Here is a 24488-nt window from a genome sequence, read left to right as displayed (position 1 = left end):
CTACCTGTTCGCTTTGCAGACTCTGCAGCCAAGCATTTCGTGGCCAGATCAGTAGACGGTAGAGCCCCTCTCACTCTCAGCAGGATAGCTGCAGGAAAAAAGAAGAGAGAAAACAATGCCATCTGACCTTGGCTACCGTCAGCGATCGCAAAGAGAAATGATTTTATCCTTTTTTTTTAAGAAAAGGGAAGTGAGGAAGTTTTGCTCGCTGGAAGCCTGTGGCGCACCCAGCATGCCGGTGATTAGATGGGTATGATATCCATCCATCCACCCACATGTAAGCAGGAGTGTTCGATTAGGTCGGCCTGGCTGTCCAATTGCATCTCGTCGTCGCCCTCCACTCCACGTCATGCGTGTGCAGTAACAGCCGTGCAGCCAGCCAGGCCAGATCCTACACAAGTCACCGTGTAAAGCAAAGCAGCAGCAGCAGCAGCAGGTCCGTGAGAAGTGGGTCGCCTTGTCCTCCTCCTCTGCAGTCGCGTGTCACTGGAGTGCAGTGTGGATGATGTCAAAAGTCACCGGTCACTCCAAAAGCGCACAGATTTTTTTTTGAAAGAAAAGCGCACAGAAATTGGACACAAAGGAATTGTACGTGCAGGCCAGGATTAAAACAAGGACCCCTCCAAGCGGTGCCTGCCCATCAAAGCGGCATCAAGCGGCTGCCGGAGCCGGTAGCCGCCGACCAAATGGCAAATAAGCAGTCGGAATTTGGAGGCTGGGGTTCTCTGCGACGCGTCGACTTTGGCGGAGGGAGGTTTATTTGGCACGCGCTGGGCACGGGGACGAGAAGCCGAGGCTCCGGCGTGCGGCCTGGGAAGATTTCTGTGGGCACGCAGCCGTCGATGCCGGCTTCACAAGTTCATAGCTGAGTCTGGGCTGGTGGCGTCACGCGCTCGTTTAATCTGCCGACGAGATTATGCAGCACGAATCAGGTAGTAGAGAACATTTCTCAGATGTATACATCTTTTTCAATGGAGAGGAGAGAGAGATGGAGAAAGAAATGAGCAAGTTGTCATAGAGATTGTTGAGATTCCCCCTATTCATTTTAAGACAACAAGATATATCACATGTCTCAAAAAAAAGGGAGAGAGATGTGTCATGTGCATTTTTTTTTGAGAAAACCAAGAATGTACATGGGCTACAGCAAAACGGACTAAGTACAAGGCAATCCTATTGAAAATTAATCACACACACAATTGTGCTATTACCAGGGATACCGTGCACCTTTGCAGGAGCAAACTCTCCATCTATCCAATAACCCCAAAATTGCAGAATTGCACCAACTACCTGCCACCTTGTATTTTGAAGCAACCTTGCATGACATTGGTCCTCAAAAAGTTCAACCAGGATCACACCAGTCGGCCAATCAATGCACATCTCCGGTTGAGGCCACAGGGTGTAACGTTGGCCCTCGGCCCATGGAAGAGCAGACAAGACTGCAGAGAGCCATGCCTTACCGTTTTTGCATGGAAGCCAGAATGCATGATTGTGGTGTGCCTGGACAATGTTTGAACAGAAAACGCTGCTCTCACCTGGAAGTTTAAGAGACACCAGAAGCCACAAATTTGGCTCATTCTGAAAAGAATGGAATTGAAACATAATGGAAATTAATATAAGATGCACAAAAATTCTACACAAACAAGGTAGTCAAAAAGTTACGCATTTTTTGATGCTATGGAACAAACCTGAACACAAAATGACTAAAGAGGGCCACTGGTAAGGCTCCAGATAGTAGGATTTTTGAATTGTGAACATATTGCATCAGACAAGAACTTTATAAGTTCCTCTCTTTTAACATCCTTCTCCCTTTTAAAATCAAGATGCCGAACCTGCGCCATAGACGCCAAAAAAGGAGAGTTGATCAGTGCTTCCTCTGCACTTAGAATAGTTACTGAAGGTTTCTAGAGCAATAACCAAACAGCTGGTTTCTTTGATTTTAATTTCTGAATAATCACATTTTTATGTATCTCAAAGAGTTCACTCTTTCATAAGGTAGTCTCTGATTCTAATTTTCACATTAGAATAACAGCAACAACACATGAATTGTGCTAATATTTGATACAACTGGCAATTTGATCATTAATCTTAGTTTTAAAAGCAAATGAATTCAGTGCTCTGGAAACTGGTCCTATAAGCTCAACATACTAGACAAGTTTTGCTAACTAGAAAGTAGAAGCTACAATTGACATATAGGCATATTTAAAATGCTTTAAAAGTTCATACTCACAATCACAGCACAAACACACGACACAGAAGCAAATAAAATGCAAAGCAGTTGGATAAAAGCAAGGTACAGTCCCTAGCAGTCCAACTTTTAATGTATTTACCTTCACGAGATCTGTTTGTGAGAGACCTGATTCCGTGATAAATACCAGGCATTTTATGTCATGATCACTGGCATATTCATACTGTTCTTGCAGACTTGGGTCTTCCTGAGGAACAAACTGAGCCTGAAAATAGTAAATCTATCAGCAGTGGTCATAATCATAATAACTTCACTCTCCTCTCTGATCCTTGCCAGTAATACTTTTAGAACCCACCTTTATGTTAGCTTTCCAAAGTTCTGCAACAAGTTCCATGCGCTCATTTAACAGACCGCCACCACCCCTTGAACACACAAGTACACTGATGCTAGGTTCAATCCTGAACGCCACAGAACTTATTTTAGTTTTTAGAGCATAGATCACAGATATTATTTGGGAGTAAAAGAATCAATGACACCGGAGAGGGATGTGTAATTCAGAAGTATCTATGATCACCTGGACAATAACCTTGGCAGCCCCAGATCAGATGAAGGATTGTTAGGAAGGAATTTCTCAAGTGCGATGCTCACACCAACAGCACCTGGGGGTTTGGATTTCTGTACAGGTCACATCAAATACAATTAGAAAGACTGAAATCAGTGGACATTATTTCTCTATTTTTCCTTTCGTTAAATGAAATGTATTTGTGGCAACAACAACAATAATTTAACTCCCATGGGCAGATATGGGACAATATATAGCATCTGAAAGAGGTCGCTGTACAGTAAGCAATCTAGGATTTTGTGCCATCTGCATGTAGTTATTCGTTACAATAGATGCATTCAAGGTATCTCCTTTAGCATACAGGAGGCATCAAGTACAACTTACATGTGCCTTATCCCAGGCTTGTTCCATCAACCAATCATATCGTCCACCAACTGCCAGCAACTTTTCGTGGAAACTTGGTCCATGATTACCTTCTTTTGAGTATATCTGTGTCCAGATGGGGTTAATTGCATGTGCCATATCAAGAAGAAATACGTAAAATTTTGAAGGAGCAAAGCACGAACACTAATGAAATGCTTAGCACAATTGACATATGACCTATTATTTCATGACTCAACTAGCATTCCAAGTGCAATATCTTGTTTTCTGTTCTTTTCAACTATCTTTGTCATCAATTAACAAAGTCAAGGAATAAACATTGCATTAGAATGGTATAGTTAACTTTCATGATGAGGAATAAAATAGGGTTCTCTCCTGAGATAAAGTGTACACTGTAAAATGAACAGTAAAAATTTGGAGTGAAAAAAAAATCTGAAGATGCAAGGTTGTAATACTTCACCTGGAAAAACAAATATGTATAGTAACATTCTGAGGGAGGCATGAGTACATCAATAGTAACTGGTTCTTCTGCCAACCATACTCTCAAACATTTCAGAAGTGCAGATAGATCATCAAGAGCCTTGCAAGCAGATTTATCTACAGCAAGAAATTCACAGTAACGACAATTAAATATTCCAGCCCCTAGATCTAAGCAGCTAACGAAAAAAAGATTAAAGAAAAACTACCATAGAACAGGGTTCCTCTTAATCTAGCAAGTACTTGATCTGCAGAGCCACAAAACCGCTGATCTGCTTTATGTAGCTTCTCAACAACTTCTTCAGACAGTCGAAGATCCTGGAGCATTCAATAAACCAGCCCACGTCATCAGAACTATTTGCTGAAATGCTAAGTTTTCTTTAAATGATGTTCACCTCCATAATAATAATAGCACAATCACTTAAATAGAACAAAAAGATCCCAGTAAAAAGCATTTATAACCACAGCAGCACAGTTCTACAGGTTCAAATCGAATCTTTTGGTTGGGCTTTTCTGAATAAGATTGGTTGGGTGTGGAGAAGCAAGCTCATTTATCCAAGGAGACACAATGTAACACAGATGACAAATTTTTCTACGAATCCAAGTGTGAATTGCAGGTTCCACATTGTGCTATCAAAGATGCTCTTATAAAGTGGAAGAAAAGTTATGAAGCTACTCCTCTGAAATTGCATTGTTTGGTATCACTATGTAAATGCTTCTTATACCTGCAATAGTTGCCCCCTAATCAAACTCCACTGTGACTTGCGGTCAGCCTTATTTGGCCAATATTGAACAAGAGTTGAAGACAGAAACTGAAAACAGAAAAGAAAGTATCAGCTCATATCATCGCAAAAGTTTCAGAAACAGGTAAGGCAGAATATCAAACCTCAGCAACATTTTGTCTTTGTTCCTGAGGAACTCCTGCCCAGGAGCAAATTGCTTCAGCAAGTTTGCCATGATTCAGACGTATGACTAGTGCCTTGGGATCATAAAAACGGGTCCCAAGGTCCAAAGCCACCTATCATCACAAAGAAACAGTTATGACAACACAAAAGTCCATTTTTACTATTTTTCCAAGATATTTTTGCCTCTTCAAATGATTTTCTTAAAAAAACAAAAGCTAAATAATAAAAAGTATCATAGCAAGAACATGGACAGCTTGTCACGTGGAGATATGCTACCTTAATGATTTCAGCCTCTGGTATTGGTGAAGCACCGCCAATAATGTCAAAATCCCCCTAACAGGACATCAGCATTATCTTTGAGAAGGATTTCTTCACTTATTTTGTGAGCAAAAGAGTAGAAAATGAAGGGTGCTAACTTCAAAAAATGTTTGTCTAAATGGCAATCCCGTCTATTTAAAGCATGTACCTGAAGAAAACGATAAGGACTTGAATGGCCAACAGCTCTTCTATGAACCCATGATATTTCATAACGCTTGAATGATGATGTCTGCGGATGAATTTGTGAGTAAGCAGGGAGAGAAAAAAGAAAGAAAGCAAAGAGGTGTCATATGCTTCCAAAAAATCCGAACAGTGACTTGACAGATGGCTACTTGACCTGGCCACGATCAAATTGATTTTTCCCATGATCCACTACAGTATTAACTCCCTTAGAAGTTGAACTAGCAAATGCGGTGACACAACATGCACATTCAAATTTACTGCTCTTTTCGGTCAAAAACAAAAATTACGCCAACTTCTAGAATATTTGTTTCAGGCCACGGACACAAAAAGCAGTCAGTGCACAATCTACAAGTAGGGTAGTACTATATTCACCATCAACTAATAAATACACATGAAGTTGAGTACTTCTGTTCTCATTTACTTGTACTGTGAAGCCATGTCTCAACTTTTGACCGCAAAAATACAACCGATTTCCAAGAAATTCACTTGATTTTTTTTCTAGTACATTTATATACTCCCTCCATCCCAAAATGCAAGTAGTTTTATTTTTTTCTAAGTCAAACTTCTCTAACTTTGACCAAGTTTAAAGAAAAGCGCACAAACATCTACATCATCAAATAAGTTTTGTTAAATACACCATGAAATGTCTTTAGTGCATTTATTTGTATTTTAGATGTTAATATATCTTATATAAACTTGGTCAAAGATAGAAATGTTTGACTTAAAAAAAATTTAAACGATCTACATCTTGGAACGAAGGTAGTACTACAGACTATCAGTGTCCAAAATGACAAGTAAAAAGAAAATAGAGGTAGTTCATAGTTGAAACATGTCCCATCTAACAACTAAACTATTTTGTAAGAAAAAAGGTAACGAGTCAAATTAATCTAAAACCCAGAATATGCATGCATGAGATATAAAAAGACAAAATAAAAGCATACACATTCAGACAAGTGAAAGCACAAAAAGGACACCAACTTGTCACAGACCTGATTACCAACAATTGACATAACAAATGGTGTTCGCAGTTCATAGCAAAGTTCTAGCATCTCTCCTCCTTGAGTTAAGATTTTCACTGTCTTTTCCCTAGAAAATTGGAGACAATAGCATCAATTTCAGTGCAGAGTATTAGTAAAAAAATACAGGGATCACTTGTCGGTTTCTCTCTTAGAACAAATATCCATCAGCTATTACACCAAACAAAACATGAGACATTTAAGTGGTCTGGAAATATCATACCTATTTTCAGTAAAATTTCCTTCCAAAGTATGCAAGGGAGATATTTGGAACCTTTTAGCACAATGTCGCTTGAACACCTCCTTGGCAACCTCAATGATAGTATCCAAAAGTTCACTGTTATCAGTGTTAGCAGTGGACTTTTTGCTGCTTTCATGCTGGCATTGCGTTTTGGCAATCAGCCTGTCCTCATTAAATATTGTAGATATAACACGGTCATAAACATATGTGTCCTCTGGTGTCTGTATCATTCTAAGCACATCTGTACCAATGGCCAAAAAGTAGTGAGCATAAATCCGTCAAACAGATGCAATTGGCACTTCAATTATAGGGCCAGGCTCAGAGATGTATATGACAGAGAAGGCTAGTGTGGCTCCAGCCAGCACTTCAAATATATGAATTTAATGGTATTTGCAGAGTCTATTTAAAAAAAAAAGCTTCAAAGATTAGGTTTAAATTCTAGATAAATGGAGTCTAAGTGTCAAACATACCAATTCATTCAATAAATATAGTGGACACACGGTCTGCATATGAGCAGCCAAATCAACTCACAAACAACAAGGATAGAGCACATCACAGGTGCCTAATATAGCAGACAAGTAGGCCTCTTATACATAGGCAGCAGGCCATGTGAAAGAGCAGAAACCTAAAATTCATCAACCCAAATTTTTTTAGCAGGCATCAATTTCAATCAACAATCAAATCATAACCTGTTCTTTCGGTGATAATGAACTAATATTAATGCAGAAAAGTTAATGGCTTACCATTTAGCCATTCGTCTTCCATCCGAGGAGGCAGTTCACTTTGCAAGACCTCAACAGCAGATGGACGGTCAGATGGGCTTGGAGACAGTAAGCGTCTTAACAGGTTTAACTGGGCAGGAAATTGCGCTGCCCATGATTTTGGAAGATCTCCCTTCTGCTTAAGATCAGAAAGAACAAGATGCCTTTCCATCGCTGTGGCAAATGGATGCCAAAGCTCAAAGAATATAACTCCCAAACTGTACATGTCAACCTGACAATTGACATAAATAAGAACCACATTAGAAGGAAATATCATCATATTAACAAATGTTTAAAACCATGGGTAGGAGACAAGGAGCTCTGAATTCATTTCAAGAATAAGCAAATATTTTGCCCACAACGGGGAAACATCACAAAAGGAAAAACAAATACTAAAACACATCCAGTAGGGCAGACCAACCACATTTCACAACTAGATGTTTTTTGTTCATTTTTTAAGCAAAAAAATACCAAAGAATTTGTTATAACCTTTTCATTTATCTGTGGCCATTTCTGCTCTACCTCAGGTGCAGTATAAAAATAGGTACCAACTTGACCAGTTCCATCCATTGAAACACCCATTGCCTCAGTAGGAAGATATTGGTCATGATCTAGCTGCTCCAGCTTCAGAAATTTGGCTGACAACAATGACAAAAATATTTTCAGCTGAGATTTTTTTCTTTTTTTTTTTGCAATCGCTTTTAGAGAAGTGCAAGTAACCATGATTACAAAGTAAAGAACTGGCAGCTGAAACATCACAGGCTAGAACAGTGTATTCCTTTGACAATTTAATTGCCAATATACTAAAAAGAAACAACTGAAGATGGAAACTCCATATGACCATACTGGCCACAGTCTCTACTCAACAGGCATGTGCATTGAGAACTATATAATTGTGGTTGCCAATACCACATGAAACAAGGAAATAGTGACAACAGCATTTCATTCTATATGACTCATACCATAGAAGCTTATAGGTTTCATCTTAAAACTTCATATTTAAAGAACACTTTCTAAGCTATCAGGTAAAATAAAATAAAAAAGAATACTACATGATATCAGCAACACAATATGACAAAAAATATATTAACATACCTATATGATTTTACATATATGATATTAAAAGATATCACTCAAAAGAAGAAATAAAATATCAGCAACAATTGCATTTTTATACAACACAAAATGATTTTTTGTTTATTGGTACATAGTACTGAAAATAAGAATAAAAACAAAACCAGATTGAAAAGATATGCCAGTTCTGGATATCATCACGTACTGTACATACCTAGACCAAAATCCCCAATTTTAATATCATTGCGAACATCAAAAAATATGTTGCTTGGAGTCAGGTCACGGTGTATGATTCCTTGACTATGGACATGAGCTAGACCTTCCACAATTTGTCGAAATAGGTGCCATGCATGGTCAACATCAAAAGATGAACTGTATGTCTCAAAATCCTGTCGCAGGGTCCTTTTAAAAAACAGTAGAATAGTCCAAAAAAGTTAGATACAGAATAATTATAATCTATATCTTACTGTAGAATGGCATTCAATGACTGAAAATGCAGAAAGAAAGATCACACTGCCTGAAGTTCCAATAATTCAAATTACCAGGCCCATGAGAACCCTTCAAAATTATATCCCTGCAAATATTAACTAACTATTCAACATGCACCGTCCAATTCTTTTTAGAACACATTTCTGATCCGGCAAACCAAAAAAATGATTGAAGGAAATGACAATAAAATCCCATATTACAAGAGAATTCTTAATATTATTAAGAAGAGTGAGATCTTTTCAAAGGTATCAGTGTAGTGTACCTTGATAAATTATAATAAAATTTTAATACACGGCTCAAGTATCAGGAGTTTCTCAACAAAGATAACACAAAATAAAAAATGGTGAAGAGGCCAGCAGCACAACTTTACTTAGTGCATAGCTGCATAATGAAACACACCTAGGACAATACTCCATTTGGATGTACAAGTATGTGGATTCCTGCTTATTTCCACCACCTGCATCCGATAGGCTGATGTCGTCATAACTAAAGATAGAACTCTCAGCAGTGCGGGACCCACCAGCATTCAAAATATTACGATGACCATATTCAGTTTCAACCCATGCCTGGCATCTCAATGACAGTTGTGTCAGAATTGGCCCACACAAAATGTTGAGTAAAATAATTACTTTTTGAAGCAATAAAATCTGCGGAGATGATCACCTGGTAATAACGGACGATATGTTGATGTTGCAATCGTGAGAGTGTGGCTACCTCTCTGAGTACCTTGCAAAAAATATTAATGAGAAACATCAAAAAGGCCTTAACAGATGTGCTGGAGCAAACTCCTTAAAAAGAAAAGTAAAAAAAAAAGAGGACCACATCCACATGAGTTACAGATGAGTGAATACTATATTTGTAAACCTCATTGATTGTAACAATTCCTACAATCTATAGGGAGGCACAATGCCGGCAATAATATCGAACATACCTATTGGTCAGCTAATGCCTAACTGGCTCATTACGAGAATTGCAGAAGTGGCATGAATTTACATGTTCTAACCAATGGCGTAGTTGAATTGACTTGTCCAAGCCAAATAAATAGAAATGCATGTAAAAGATGCATAATATACTCCAAAAAAAAGAAGTTGACTGATAGAAATTAGAAGTGATCTTTTACATTGCTTGCACCATCAAGATGATCCCCAAACATGAACATAGAAAGGATGCAACAACTGCATAGAGCAAAAACCCGTTTCTGACAAATAGAACTCAATTGAATATATACAAACCTTAAAATCTTCTCATTCACTTGAGGACTTCTATCCTTCAGGCGTATCTTTTTTACAGCATATTGCCGTCCATCTAGCTTGTTTTTGCATAATGCAACACGACCAAAGCCCCCCTGACCTGTACAGATGATATCTTAAGAGTCATGCTAATCGATGAAAATACACGCAGACGGTTAAACTGCAACTCATACAATTTAGTACTAAAGGTGAGACCTTATCATTACTCAGGTAGGAGCCACACCCTGGGCATTGGGCCTCCAGGGGTGTAAGCCCAAAAACCTGTTCCATTGAAGTTTACTGTAAGAATTCAAAATAACATGGACCCAGCCATGATTAACGTGCTCAGCCGAGGCCAAAGACCATTTCTAGTTCCGCCATAGTATCTATCCACTACCATGAGCAACCGCAGAATTTAATATAAAACATATTCATAACGAATACCAATTATCACACATAAAACAGTGGCACATCACCAACCCACACTACAATGATTCACAAAGAAGGGGGGCTACAAAAAAATTGTTGGCTCTAGTCACCTGGTTAACCTAGAGTTGGCTACGTACCTTTGGGCCAAGAGCTAGTAACAGAAGGCCTATATATAATAATACAACAACAACAACTTAGCCTTTTGTCCCAAGCAAGTTGGGGTAGGCTAGAGATGAAACCCACAGAAAACAAGAATAAGAAACACAAAAAGGGCACAAGCCAAAGGAAGAGTTAGGGGTTAAACAAAAAGTAACAAAGGTCACAGTTCAGGTACGTTAATTACTAATCTCCAGGCGCTCCTATCCATAGCTAATTCCTTAGCAATATTCCACTCCTTAAGGTCTCTCTTAACCATCTCGTCCCAAGTTAGTCTAGGTCTACCTCTACCTCTCTTTACATTATCATCCCGCTTTAAAACTCCACTACGCACCGGCGCCTCGGGAGGCCTCCGTTGTACATGTCCAAACCATCTCAACCGATGTTGAATCAACTTCTCCTCGATAGGTGCCACCCCGACTCTATCTCGAATCTCTTCGTTCCGGACTCTTATCCCTTCTTGTATGCCCGCAGAACCAACGCAGCATACGCATCTCTGCTACACTCAGTTGCTGGACATGTCGCCTTTTTGTAGGCCAACATTCAGCACCGTATAGCATCGCCGGGCGAATCGCCGTTCTATAGAACTTACCTTTTAGCCTCTGTGGCACCTTCTTGTCACAGAGGACGCCAGAAGCCTGCCGCCACTTCAACCAACCGGCTGAAATTCTATGCCTAACATCTTCATCAATGTCTCCATCTTTCTGAAGCATTGATCCTAAATACCGAAAAGTATCCTTCTTGGCCACCACTTAACCTTCGAGGCTAACATCCCCATCCTCATGCCTAGTCGGGCTAAAGTCGCACATCATATACTCGGTCTTGGTCCTACTCAGTCTGAACCCCCTCGACTCTAACGTGTGTCTCCACAGCTCTAACTTCATATTAACCCCTGCCCTACTCTCGTCAACTAGCACCACATCATCAGCAAAGAGCATACACCAAGGGATATAACCCTGTATGTCCCTTGTGACCTCATCCATCACCAAAGCAAATAGATAAGGGCTCAATGCTGACCCTTGATGTAGTCCTATTTTAATTGGAAAGTCACTGGTATCGCCATCACATGTTCGAACACAAGTCATCGCATCCTTGTACATATCCTTGATGAGGGTAATATACTTAGTTGGGACTTTGTGTTTTTCCAAAGCCCACCACATGACGTCTCTCGGTACTTTGTCATACGCCTTCTCTAGGTCAAAAAAGACCATATGTAAGTCCTTCTTCTCCTCTCTATATCTCCCCATCAACTGTCGTACTAAGAAAATCGCCTCCATGGTCGACCTCCCAGGCATGAACCCAAACTGGTTTTGGGTCACCCTTATCAATCTTCTTAGGCGATGCTCGACAACCCTCTCCCAAAGCTTCATCGTATGGCTCATCAGCTTAATCCCCCGGTAGTTAGTACAACTTTGAACATCTCCCTTGTTCTTGAAGATCGGTACTAATATACTTCTCCTCCATTCCTCCGGCATCTTGTTTGACCGGAAAATTAGGTTAAAAACCCCTTGCTCGATTGTTGTCAATCATTGAAATTGGCCTTTTCTTTTTTATATATAATAATAGTAGTAAAAAAAAAGAAAAGACCAATTTCAATGATTGACAACAATCGAGCAAGGGGTTTATCGTTAGGTCTGCTGGTGCTAATTACCTAGTAAACATAAGAGTGGGCATCTCAGGACAAGATCCAACAGAGACATAGTACACCAAGCCCATCAGCGTCATTGTGCCACAAGTCACAACTGTGCATGCATTTATTCTAGTTCAAATCAACTTTCATACTTTTTATAAAATACATCTCCCTCTATTCCCAAATAGACAACATTCTCTTCCTTTTGTGGTCTTCAAGATGCATTTTTGTCCATTAAACAATTTTGTTTTAAAATTATGAAAATACTACGATCATATGAAAGTGATTTTGATGACCAATATCCTAGTATAACATTTATTTTCGGAGATTTTTAGGAACAGAGGGTATTTATACTTCCTTTGTTTAATCACAGAAAGCACTAATTCAAAGAAACACCAACAGACAAATTCTTCTGGAACTTTGTAACTGATACATCCTGAATTACACAATAAAACATTACCGATGGGAACAAGATACTCACCAAGTGAACGGAGCTCCTCAAAATCATTCAAATAACGGGAATTCGGCCTAGATGATGAATTATCAGCTCTCCAAAACAAAGAGCACTCTGAAGAGATCTATTTGTGAATGCCATCAGAAAGCCAGGTAACAATTAGAGATGATCAATACTAGATTATATTGGTAGGTGTAAATCATGAATTAGTAGAAGATAACACAGGTGTGACTTACTATTTGTTGCCCGAAAACATGACTGAATGTTTCCCCAAAAACAGCAGGAGATTCGGATATTAAATTCTTAGCCCACTCAGAAAGAACCTGGTTAATGCAACAAAGAAAAGATATATCATTCAGTTGGAGTGGTGACGAAAGGAAATAAAGAGCAACATAAAGACAAAAACTATATGCACCCCTATGTTGCATAGTTCTGATGATATTGCTGGCAAAGCAGCTGAAAGAGAATCCTTAGACGCGCAGGCTATCCGAAGGAGGTGTACCTAATTAAGATACTAAACAAGGTTCAGTAATTAAGGAGAAAATGTCACTCAAAGAGGGTGTTGTGAAAAAAAAATTACCATAATTAAATCCCTCTGCTTATTCCTTGAAGCATCATCTAACATGTCTGAAACATAAGATGAACCATTTGAGGAGCTAAAGTCTGAATCACAATCTTCTTCATTCCAAGCTTCATCTGCAAGGTCAGCGTCCTACCAGTATTGATCAATATGCAGTAAGATTAGGATGAATCATAACCTTATCTACTTAAATCAATTGTAGACAGGCTACTAAAAGTAAGGTAAATATTCAAAAAAGTAAAGAAGAAGCAATAGTACAAATTACATGGTGTGACCTCGAAAGACATGGTCACAAATTGATTAGCATGGCAATATACCAAATTGCGAAGCAGACACACAAGAATTTTATTCAGTCAGAATGATACATATGTTGAGACTTGAGACCACTCCACATGTTCCACAAAAAAGGCATGCCAGTGCAAATCAGTCAAGTGTGTCAAGACAAACACATCAACAAGTAAAATTGATAGTAGAACATAACAATTTAAAAAGCTCCATCACAAATAAAAGCAATAACAAAGAATTCAAATTCAAGGGGAGGATAATTAACAACTCTTGGCAAAAATAAATCTATAATTGACATACAAGTCGGTATATAGATGGTTTCCTCCTATCTAAAATAACAGTATTCTCATAATAGGCTAATCCTTGTGTGACCCTAAGGCTAAATTTTCCCTTCTTTTTTCTTTGTAAATATATAGGAGAAGTAAAATACACCTAGGGTCCTTAAACTTTTCCCAGATTCTCCTAGGTTCATAAACTATCAGAGTGAGCATCTGAGTCCTTAAACTTTTCAGGTGGTTCACTCTAGAGGTCCAATTGTGGACCTGAATTCTCACTTGGGATGAACCACTTAAAAAGTTTAAGGACACAGATGCTCATTTTGAGAGGTCATGTACCTATATGAGAATCCAGGAAAAGTTTTAAGGACACTGGGTGCACTTTACTCTTATAGAAATGTGATGCCATAGTTGATTTACGAAATACAATAAAACAGAATGAACCTGCAGAAGTTCTGAATTATTACCTCAGGCTCATGTAGACTGCTCGAACACCTTTCTGGACTATCTGATGTATTTCCTGCATTGCTTGTAGACAAAGTTTTGCTATCATTTTCAGTTTCCTCTGCCACAACATGTAAATTCGGAGCTGCCTCCTGTATGACACCATGCTTTGCGGCACGTTGCTGTTCAGCTTTATCACCAGATGAGCTCTTTGCATGATAAGCCTTATCAGCTGAGACATAAGACTTTTCAATTATTGTTTTCCTCTTGCTTCTAACATTAGATTTGACTTGAGAGCCAGAATTTTTCCTGCTACTATCCATTGTCAGATCTGGACCTTGTCGACTCCAACTAGTATCATCATATAACTGACTGTACAGATCAAAGGAGGTATATATGTAAGAGATTCCAGGGTGGGGATCACCGTCAAGGCTAACTTTCACATCTACATCAGTAGTTGAGCTCGAACCCAAGCACTACAACATCAGATAGCAAGAAACCTCAGTCATGATCCAAGAGCAACATATGAAATAATATCATGAAAATGAAAAAGGTTCAGTACAAATGATGCATCACAAATAATTCAAAACAGCTAAAAGACTAGAACTTTCATCGCTAGTTTCACTATGCATACAACAAAAACAAAGGCCACGAGAAAACTGACTTACAGTGCTCGCTGAAACATGAGTGGCAGTAATCTCTGACAGAAACTCTTGAGCAGCCTCAAACAAATCAAAAATCATAACACGCCCTTCTCGGGAATAAATGTTTGCCTAAACAACAGATGGTGATACATGAGTCAAGGGTGTACTAGGGAAAAAGCAATAATCATAATTGGTCATGCTAAGGGAAAGCAAAAGTTCAATTTAGTAAGATATTGTGCAATTAATAATTTTGAAGTACAATGCCAGATGAAAAAAAAACCCTTAATATTTCTGATTCTCTTGACGGACATACTAGAAAATTGCACTTGCATCTTCATAATTCTTGTCGCTTGGGAAATGAGGAAGAACCGCAATGGGTGTGTTTTCAACAGAGAGTCTCCTTGTGTCAGAACTGTTCTTAGGGTTTGTTTTAACACTGCTAGGTTTCTGTTGGTCATGTTTTTAATTAGTACGTGGCGCGTCCTATGCAAGTTTGTAATGGTTTGAACTGGTTCTGTACCATATTTTTCTTCTTTAATGACATGATACACAATCCTGCATATTCAAGAAAAAAATGTATTTGCACCTTCATAAAATGTAAAGTGATAATTGGACAATTATTTCACACACAAACAAAGCGAGCATAAAAAACTTCAGCACTTTCCCATATATGGAGTAGAAGCTGCCTTGCTACAGTCTACGGTCTACACCTAACACTTCGCAAAAGGATGCATACACATAGCCTGAACTCTTCTTATAATTTCGCAGCATAACAGTTTCAATACAAACAGAGTTCAATGAAAATCAAATAAGTAATACGGTCAGGTGAAATCAAATATACCTGATCAACAAGAAGTGAAAGTAGCCGATCTGCATCTTCTTTAGACAAGTTTTTTTCAGGTACAACACGCAACTTCGGACACTTGTGGGGGTAACCAGGAAAGCATCTATATTTTAATCAAGAGGTAAATGTCTGTCACTGCAAATAACAAACAAGTATAGGTAATGCCGTAATAGCTTAGAGGAAGGCACTTACATTACATCGAGAATAGCTGAAACATTTAGATCTTCAAAGCCCATGCCATCAGAATAAGGCCTGTTTAAGTTATTCAGTGGTAACAAGACGTCAGTTGTTAAATATCAATATTAGAAAATCCATAGGTATGTGCCTTAGAAAATACCTGATACATATGTTAAGTCGGGTCTGAGGTGATTCTGATTTTACTTTGAAGTCCTCCCCTAAAATTGAAGTCCTAATTGATGTAGTACCACAACGTGCAGAGAACATACAAACAGAAAAGGGTTAATGAAGGGGTACTGACTAGATCGTAGAGCAAAACTCTGAATGATTTTATTTGACATTACGCAAAATGAACCGGTCATTGTTTGGTTTATTAGTAAATCAGTTATTCAGTCCCACTTCAAGCTCTAAAATACAAATCCGAGACAGCAAGAGTTTCTGCTATTAATGCCCATGTAGACAATACACAATGTCCAATTTAAACAAGAATACTCAACTATACCCAAAAGACGACAGTTCAAATCTACCAATCACTAGGAGATAGTAAAAAGATGATGAGAGTATTAACCAAGAGCCATCGTCAAAACTATTCAGCAGCACAAAAGGTTGGAAAGCGATAACAAATTGAGCTTGGGCACCGAGCCTACAGGTTTAACTCCTCACCAACTGAACAAACGAAATGAAATTTACATTCTACTCAGCGTCAATGGCAACAGTTTTGGAACAGGCGAAACGGCAACACTCTACATAAGCAGAGCTGTATTATCAATGAAACGAAGAACAGTAATACTGAAATATGAGACAATGTGGGGAGGCCACAGACAGTGATCGATACGCGGCACTGAAGCAATCAGCAACGAATGTGAATCATGCATCATGAACAGCAGGGCGATTCAAGTACGCTCATAGAAAGGGGACGGCAAGAATGCGGAACGCCACGCGGCGACAGGGCGAGAGAATCGGTGAACGCCCAAGGCGGCCGCGTGACTTACAGGGCGGTGAGCTCCTCGTCGAGGGCGGTCTGGTCGCCCTCGTGCTGCGCGGCGTGGTCCTTGGCGGCCTTGCGCCCTGCCGCGCCCCGCTTCTTCTTCTTCCTCGAGCTATGCCCCATCGGTCAAGCCGGCCGGAGCGCGAGCGGGCGCGTCGCGGCGGGCGTCGCCCTCGCCCGCCGGAAGCAAACGGCAGCGGAGGCGGAAGGCGATGGGTGTGAAGCGCGGAGATCTGCGCTGGCGCCTGGCGGGGCGTGGCGTCGGGCGGAAGAAGGCGCGGTTTTGCCGGGGTGGGTTTGGGATGGGTGGGGGCGCGTCGACTTCGAGTCCAACACGACTGTCGAGTGGGGCCCGGGGCGGCTGCTGCCTGCTGGTGATGGCGGCGAAGCCGGCGAGATTTTTCGGGGGGTTTTCTCGTGGCTGCGGATGAGCACGTGACGTCAATGATCGCGAGCCGGCGGCCACCGGCGGCACATTTTCTACTACACTACAGTAAAGGCTTGTCACTTGTGGTCACTGGCTCACTGCTGCTGTTACTAGCTTACTGCTGGTCACGGGCACTTCCGTGCACGCGACGAAATGGTTCGTGAGATTTCAAGCCCTCAGCTGAAACAAAAGCTGACTCTGAAAATATCGGGAACAATTTTATTTTTAAAACCTTAACTCTTCTGTAAATTTCTATGGGAGCTTAAAGCTATTCTGCAGAGATGCCTTGTGCAGTTGTGCTGCATTTTATCTATTGGATTACAGACCTAGAGTGATTTGATTTAAGAATTTCAAAAGATTTTCAGCTCAAGTTTCTCTGAAACCACTCTGGAATTTGTTTTGGACATATGAATTTCATATAAGTGTACGGATTATTTTGAAACCCACATTTCCGCACTATTTTCTTAACATGAACCTCATAATATTAGACGATTCGAGTCTCCTAACAAGCTGAAAACTTGTACTAGAACATAATTTCACTAAGGTGCACGGAGCCCCGGATCAAGATAAATACCAACTCACAACAGTGTACACATCCTCAGGAAGACAGGGCAATTTGTGAAAAATAAAATTCTAATATATGATCTGACTGAATCGCCACCATCATAAATCCGGTATACAAAAGGTCACTACAGACATACAGTTGCCTTCTGCACTTAATATAACGACATTACAGATCTACAGAACATGAATGTTTCCGAAACTTGAGCAAGCTCAACTACACATACTTTTTTCAAATTCTTTCAATCTACTACCAAAGAATTAATGGAACTATGCTTTGCCATATGTACATTACTGCGGATAGAAACCAAAAAAATGTGTTTTAAAAGTATTTCCTCCTTCCACTTTCTGGATTTGCTCACTTGAAAAAGAACTTCCATATCTCCCTGTCAGACAACTCAGTTAAGAAGTGACCACCAAGAACACCTTCCTCTTCCATCAGAGCTCGAAGTTGCCTCGCGCCACCATTGGAGCCGACCAAGTTCTTCTTCGAAGCCACGTACAAGACTCCATATGGAGGACGTAGGCACTGCAAGAACAAAATGCAAAGTTAGACACCAGAACCAAAATCAACATACCAGATGAAAGGGGAAAAACTGTTACTGAAAATACTTTATATCAGCATCTACGGTGCTGATCAATGAAAGAACCTAAGAAGCTTCAAATGTCGTGCTCCATCACAATTTCAACTAGAAGCATGGGGAAATATATAACAAATGCAGGACCTGACATGGCTAATAAGGAACTGACCTTTGAAATAAGGGCATAGAGCTTCTTCAGAGAGTTCACAGCATAGGGGACATCAGAAATTAAAATTACATCATAGCCGCCATCTGCTTGGTCAGTCTCACTAGCCCTCTCCCATGCACGGCTACCAGAAAGCTTCCTAGATCGCCTGGGGCAGTAGTCATGACCAACTATACTGCTCCCGTCATGACTACTGCAGCCATCCATAAAGTCATCCTCAGAGAAGCTAAGGTTTGTTGGTGCTGCAGGTGCCTGCACAACTGAGAGAACTGTAGGGAGTTCATCCCACTCCCCAGCATAGAAATGCACATTGGGAGCCAACAGTTGCCTAGATGGTGTAACGGGGCTCTCTGATGGTCTGTTCTGTCTGTCCCGTGCTTGCTCAAGATTTGCAAGAACATTGGGTATTGTTCTGCACCGTATGGTTTCTGCATTTATGTCCTGAAAGTGCACTGTGGATGCACCCTGCAAGTAGAATTTAAGCAAGTCAGGCCATTGCTAACTGAAAGAATGTAAAATCAATTTGAAACAAGCATACCCTATTATTAGACTATTATCATAAGCAATGGAAATATAACGCACCTTCAAGCAGGCAAAAATGCCAGACAGACCAGATCCACATCCGAGCTGCATTAATTGTCAAAAGAAAAGGATAATCAAGAAGTGGTCACAGAATCTTTTTAAATGTATCCAAGCTGAAATTCTAAGACTACTCAAGAGCCCTAACTTAGCAGCTACATTTAGTGGATAAAAGTGAAGCTTGAAGAACCAAAGGGCCTAGCACTACCATTTCGCATAAATCCAGATTATCGAACTCTACCAAACATTCTACTTCTATGGAAGCAAAAGTGTAATGCCCCAGCCGGCCAGCCCTAAATATGGCTCAATCCTACTCGCACGCTGAGTAAAACACGCACTCGCACCAACCCTGCTTACGCTTTCGTCCTCGCTTGCGTAAAAGGGTTAATCCGGGGGTTGAAATGCACTTGGCACTTAGGTTTATATGTTGGGTGGGACAACTTCCCACACATGCCATGCCACTCACACAGTCACACATGGGCCACTAGCGGGCTCAAATTGTCCTGGGTCGGGATGTCACAAAAAGGAGGAATAGAAACCAAACGAGTCTGTACAGAGAACCAACTAGATGAAATAACTGCCTAAAGAAGCAAGATTTCTTGCAGGAGTTACCTCTAGAATCCGCTTCCCCCTGAAGCTCAACTGTCCATCACGGATCTCATTTTTAAGAATGTTGACAAGAGTGATTGAACTCTCCCAATATTTCAGAGTTCCTGTGAAAAGACAAATACAGCGAGTTTCTATATTTAGAATAAATTAATATAGGGGAGAAAACCTTGCAAGCTCATTTAATAGATGGTTACCATCATATTTTGTTGATGCTACATCAGAAGGTGAAAAGGCTATCATATCCGCTACACTAACCTTCCCCTGAAAAAACAGAAACATAAACATATTGAGAAATAGAAGATTATTTCCAATTGCATTAGTCTTTGAAGAATTACCAAACAAAATGTATTTCCAACATATCAAATAGCGAATTTGTATTCACTGCTAACCTTGAAGATATCAAGACCTTGCACATCGACCTTCTCACCAGCATATTTGTAAGGATGGGCACTCTGAAAAAAGTTGAAAGAACACTGTTTCTGTTATTCATGAAAACAGTTTAAGAATCAACAGAACTTCTGCAGAAAACGAAAGATATCTCCTTTGGGAGTCTAAAATATGAATGAATCAAGTTGGACTGATAGGGTGTACCTTTGAAGGGATAATTTCAACAGCTGGTGATGGTAGCTGCAGATCTTTCTCAGATACAATTGGCACACAACTAGTGGTCTTGCTGGGAAGCAAGCCAGGGAAACACTGAACCAGTAGAGACGGTGCCTTCATTGTGCTACCTTTTAATATCCGCTGTTAACAAAGCTGAAAGGAAAAAGAACCATGTTTAAGTTTACATTGAATAAAAACTGAACACTTAGCTACTATAAATGAAATCACACGAAGAATCACAATGCTACAACATGGAAACATATACTTCTGAGGAAGCTGGCCACTCCCCTGACCCCTAATCTCCATACATTTACTAAATCTGAAGAAAATGTTACCTACATTGTTTGCTACAGTGAGTTCGTGAAGTTGAGCAGAACTGTTTCAATAACAATAAAAGGTGTACAAGACAGAATTAAAAAGAACTGAAAAGAAGAATTTAGCACGTTTTTTGTATTCATTATATCCATTGTCATAATAAATGCTAACGGAATCCACAATCTCCACGTTAAATCTAGAGTAGCGTGTAACACAAAATAAAATTATACTCCTTACTCGAAACTCACAGATGCCAAATTATTACAACAATAACAATAACAGATAAAAGGGAGGCTCTATGTTCTGTGCTAACTCATAGTCGGACCAGCTACTCTCAAGGACCACCCAAATCACTGGTACTCTGACTGGGCACACAAAACAGAATGGAACTTCCCTATTGGGCAACTGAATCTGACACCTTTTTTTAGTACCTTTAAAATTTAAAACATAACTGGGAAGGCCACAGAAGCTAACGTTGTCATTGAAAATCCATGTGGTAACTACGCAACCTCCAAATCTGCAAAAGTACCCGATTGCAAAAGTATTCTACCATCTTTCCCACAAATAAATCATAATCATCGTCCACACTAGGGGAAATCTGAAAAATTTACAACTTTTCACGGAAATCTGTCGTCTTCTAGAGACTCCAATGAGGACAAAGCCAGAAAGAAAAGGCGCATGATTGCCCAATACAAATGGACCGCACGCACAAAATCAACAAAAACATCTACAAAGCTACCTCTTTTCTACAATTTCTTCTCGAAAACTGAAACTTCTACCAATTACGAACTAAATCTAATCATATTTTGCTTATATGCTAGCACAATTCTGATACTAAACCGTGAATCAAAAAACTGGAATCCTGCAACTCGAACTAAGCTCGCAGCTTCTCCGCATCAAAGTCAATTCTACAGGTTACCACACTCTGAAGCCGCCCGAACAAACAAAAAAAAACAGCGGAGACCAACCAGAAAGGGGCAAAAAGGCTTCTCAAAACCCAAATCCACAGACTAGTACCTTCAATCCTCAGTAAGAAGCTAACTTCTCAAATAATCCAGACAGTATTCTTCAGATCACACCGTAAATAAACACACACACACACACACACACACACAGAGGAGTGCGAATCAAGCCAAATGCCCGAAGTACCACAGGGAAACCTCCAAGAAGAACCCTCCTTTCCCCCCTCAAAACCTTGAACCCGTACCTGACGACAACCAGATTTTACCGCCCCGTCCAAAATCACCACGAAATTCCCCAAAGAATCGAAGCTCCAGGTAGCTGGAGCCGGCGCCGAGACGGACGGAGAGATTACCTCCTCGGTCGGAGCCCGAGCGGGGAGAATCCAGAAAAGACGCGCTTCCTCTTGACACGCCCTTCCGCCTCCAAGAATCAACCTCCGAATTCTCCAGTGAAGATCCCCCTCCCGTCCGTCTCCTCTTCCTCAAAGGGACGCGCCTCCGTCCGCCCCCGATTCCCCGGTCAGAAAGTCAAACCGCCACGTCTGGACTGGAGCGAGGTGGGCGTGGTGTGTGTGCATATATATACGCGCGGCGCGGGGGAGAAGGTGGGGGAGAAGTTTCGCCGCTTCTGCAGCCATGGCTACTCATTACTCCTCCACCGGCGACAAGTGTCGGGGTATTTTTTCCTTTTCTTTCTTTTCGTCCACCTGCGCAATTACCGGACTGCCCCGGGGAGGTGGTGGTTGACTGGCTTGAGTGGCAGTGGAGCTCCGTGTGGAATATACCGCGCCGTGCGGGGGAGGGTGTGAATCCCGAGGGTCGCTTCCGGATGTGCGCGAGCGGCTGCTCTGGCTTCTGCTGCTGGTACTCGGTTGTCTGCTCCGAAATGTGGCGGGCCGGCGGCCGGTGGCTCGCTTGGGTCAGCTGCTGGAGATGGAGTCGTGGTCGTCGCCGTTCGGTCGGGAGACCCCGGCAGACGGCCAGGCCGGCCACCGACATGCCCCGGATGCAGCAGCCAGCCGTGCGTCTCAGTTTTCTTAGTATTATCTCCGTTTTGAAATATATGATAACTGAACTTTTTTCATTCGTTTGACTATTCATCTTTTCTATCAAAATTTATATAAATAGATAAATCCACGAGCTAAATTTAAATTACTTTTGATGATAAACACGGTGGTACTCGTTTTACTTATCTAACTACTCTATTAAATAGATATTGATGGTTAAGTTTGAATAAGAAGTCAACAATGCTATATATTTGTAAGAACAGAAAGCGCTGGCCCAGCCGTGGATGGTCGGTGCCCAGCTGATGCGTGCAAAATGCTGCGCGAATGATCTGCGTGTCGGGACTAAACTACAATCTGCACAGATGATCCGGCCGTACTTCCGGCGATAGTCTGAATGGGAGCCAAGCCACCACCATGACCATGTGATGAATGAAACGTGGTTGGATCGAGGAAAAGATGCGATGATTAAAATACGCCGGGAGAGAAACTGGCCACGTGTGGCTGAAGGCCCACGCCCAGATTAACACGTTAATTGGGGAGCCGTTAGGTGCCCCGTGCGCGCTTGCGCGTGCGATGATCCTTTGCAATTGCAAAGATGCATCGATCCTGATCTCCCCTTTCAGCCCTCTCTGTTGACTTTTGCACGCTGCCGTCCTCGCCCATGGTAATGCCAAGTAGACACGAGGACTTGCCTTCCGATGCGTAGCGAAGAAGCGACCAAATAAATAGTCGAATGTCAAAACTGCAGTTAAGAAAATACTACTATAATAAGTCCAGCGCGGCAAAGACACCAGCAGAAAATCATATCGATCGTCAAGCTAGGGCGCACGCACGGCCGGGAGAGAATAAGACAGGGTGTGCCACGAGCTGAGCTAGCTGCAGCTCGAGCTCGACTACCTCTCCACCCGGATCTGGTCGCCCTGCGCCTGCATACTGTACGCACGGATGCTAATGTATCTGCCGCCGGTCCACTCCCACCACATCCGTGTGGCTCGATCGACGTCGATGAAGGAACGAAGCCATGGCCTGGCTTTGAACAAACAACTTCACCGCTCGTCACGCGTGCACACGACGATGCCGTAACCACAGCGCGCGTACGGCCCGTGCGCACGAGCGCCGAGATTGAAGAAGCGGAAGCTGTGCTGCCGAGGACGCGCGCACGGTGCACCAGCTGCTGGGACAGCCTATCAGGGCCGGATGATGTCTGGTTACCTCTTACTCATGATTTTGCACGTCTCCAAATACGAAATTTTACCATAGTTTTTCTTCGAGACAAAATACTACTACGGTTTTCACTGCATATCTGTCACGGGGTGCACCCGGTTTGGTCAAATTAAGCCCGCAGCTTCAACGCACAAGCAACAGTGCCGAGTCAGGGTCAAACAAGCAAGAAATACACGCACACCTAGCTCAACCTAGTACGCGCCGTTATAAGAAAACGTCCAAGCATACATCTTCTCTTGCTTCGAAACTTCCCAAAAACTCAACGGCTGACAGCAGCCGTAGGAAAAGACGCATCAAAACGCGCGCAATTTTTTTTCCACTCCTTTCCCGGATCATGTCAAGATCGCTTCCGGCTCTCTCGACCCCTGTCGACGATAAAAACAAACAAACGGGAAAAGAAGACACAGCCAGATGCAACGGAACGGCTTTTGATTTCCGCCGTCCGACGTGGATCGGTTGGGGACCTTTTGACAAATGACGTACGACATGGGGGGCAAGGAGCGTCTGATTTCAGCGTGCGCAGTTTCAGTCGCCCTGCCTTGTTCTTTCGCTCCCGTTTCACGCACGCCGACGGATCCCGCGGTCGCTTGTCAACCAAGCATGGGAGGACGGAGTCGAGTGGAGGATCTCGAGTTCTTCACAGCGGGGGGCAGCCGGGGAGTAAGTGAGGATGCGGCCTTGTGTCACACGGCCGGACGGCCGGTGGAGCAGGTCCAAGTCCAACAAA

The 24488-nt window shown here is 41.5% G+C and overlaps 2 protein-coding genes across 3 annotated transcripts; both read right to left on the bottom strand.

Annotated features, from left to right (window-relative positions):
- Nucleotides 1–1021: 1021 nt before the first annotated feature.
- On the bottom strand, nucleotides 1022–17000 carry LOC112900926 (eIF-2-alpha kinase GCN2). 2 transcript variants are annotated; one of them, XM_025969695.1, is made up of 31 exons: nucleotides 16732–16999; nucleotides 15900–15971; nucleotides 15755–15814; nucleotides 15560–15665; nucleotides 14743–14847; nucleotides 14098–14550; nucleotides 13071–13202; nucleotides 12906–12992; nucleotides 12727–12813; nucleotides 12518–12614; nucleotides 9825–9942; nucleotides 9256–9310; nucleotides 8992–9158; nucleotides 8318–8505; nucleotides 7519–7667; nucleotides 7012–7261; nucleotides 6251–6509; nucleotides 6001–6097; nucleotides 4977–5057; nucleotides 4787–4843; nucleotides 4492–4623; nucleotides 4331–4417; nucleotides 3815–3923; nucleotides 3589–3725; nucleotides 3132–3236; nucleotides 2760–2860; nucleotides 2541–2643; nucleotides 2328–2450; nucleotides 1686–1829; nucleotides 1552–1575; nucleotides 1022–1344 (listed from the first exon to the last, which is right to left on the bottom strand). In XM_025969695.1, the coding sequence occupies exons 1-29, from the start codon at nucleotides 16848–16850 to the stop codon at nucleotides 1701–1703; spliced, it is 3765 nt and encodes a 1254-aa protein (XP_025825480.1). In that variant the 5' UTR covers nucleotides 16851–16999; the 3' UTR covers nucleotides 1022–1344; nucleotides 1552–1575; nucleotides 1686–1700. The 2 variants fall into 2 exon arrangements, with proteins under 2 accessions (XP_025825480.1, XP_025825481.1); XM_025969696.1 differs by having other exon boundaries at nucleotides 1022–1575; nucleotides 7552–7667; nucleotides 16732–17000.
- Nucleotides 17001–17769: 769 nt separating this feature from the next.
- LOC112900927 lies at nucleotides 17770–22197 on the bottom strand. Its single transcript, XM_025969697.1, has 8 exons — nucleotides 21884–22197; nucleotides 20242–20406; nucleotides 20040–20102; nucleotides 19845–19911; nucleotides 19654–19754; nucleotides 19045–19089; nucleotides 18466–18927; nucleotides 17770–18244 (listed from the first exon to the last, which is right to left on the bottom strand). Exons 2-8 carry the CDS (start codon nucleotides 20371–20373, stop codon nucleotides 18074–18076), a joined length of 1041 nt encoding a protein of 346 aa, XP_025825482.1. The 5' UTR covers nucleotides 20374–20406; nucleotides 21884–22197; the 3' UTR covers nucleotides 17770–18073.
- Between the last annotated feature and the right edge of the window lie 2291 nt (nucleotides 22198–24488).

Source organism: Panicum hallii, chromosome 7, assembly GCF_002211085.1.
Source record: "Panicum hallii strain FIL2 chromosome 7, PHallii_v3.1, whole genome shotgun sequence".
In the NCBI taxonomy this organism is placed as follows: domain Eukaryota; kingdom Viridiplantae; phylum Streptophyta; class Magnoliopsida; order Poales; family Poaceae; genus Panicum; species Panicum hallii.
Note: the sequence above shows the minus strand (reverse complement) of the source record. Positions and strands in the feature narration are given on the sequence as shown.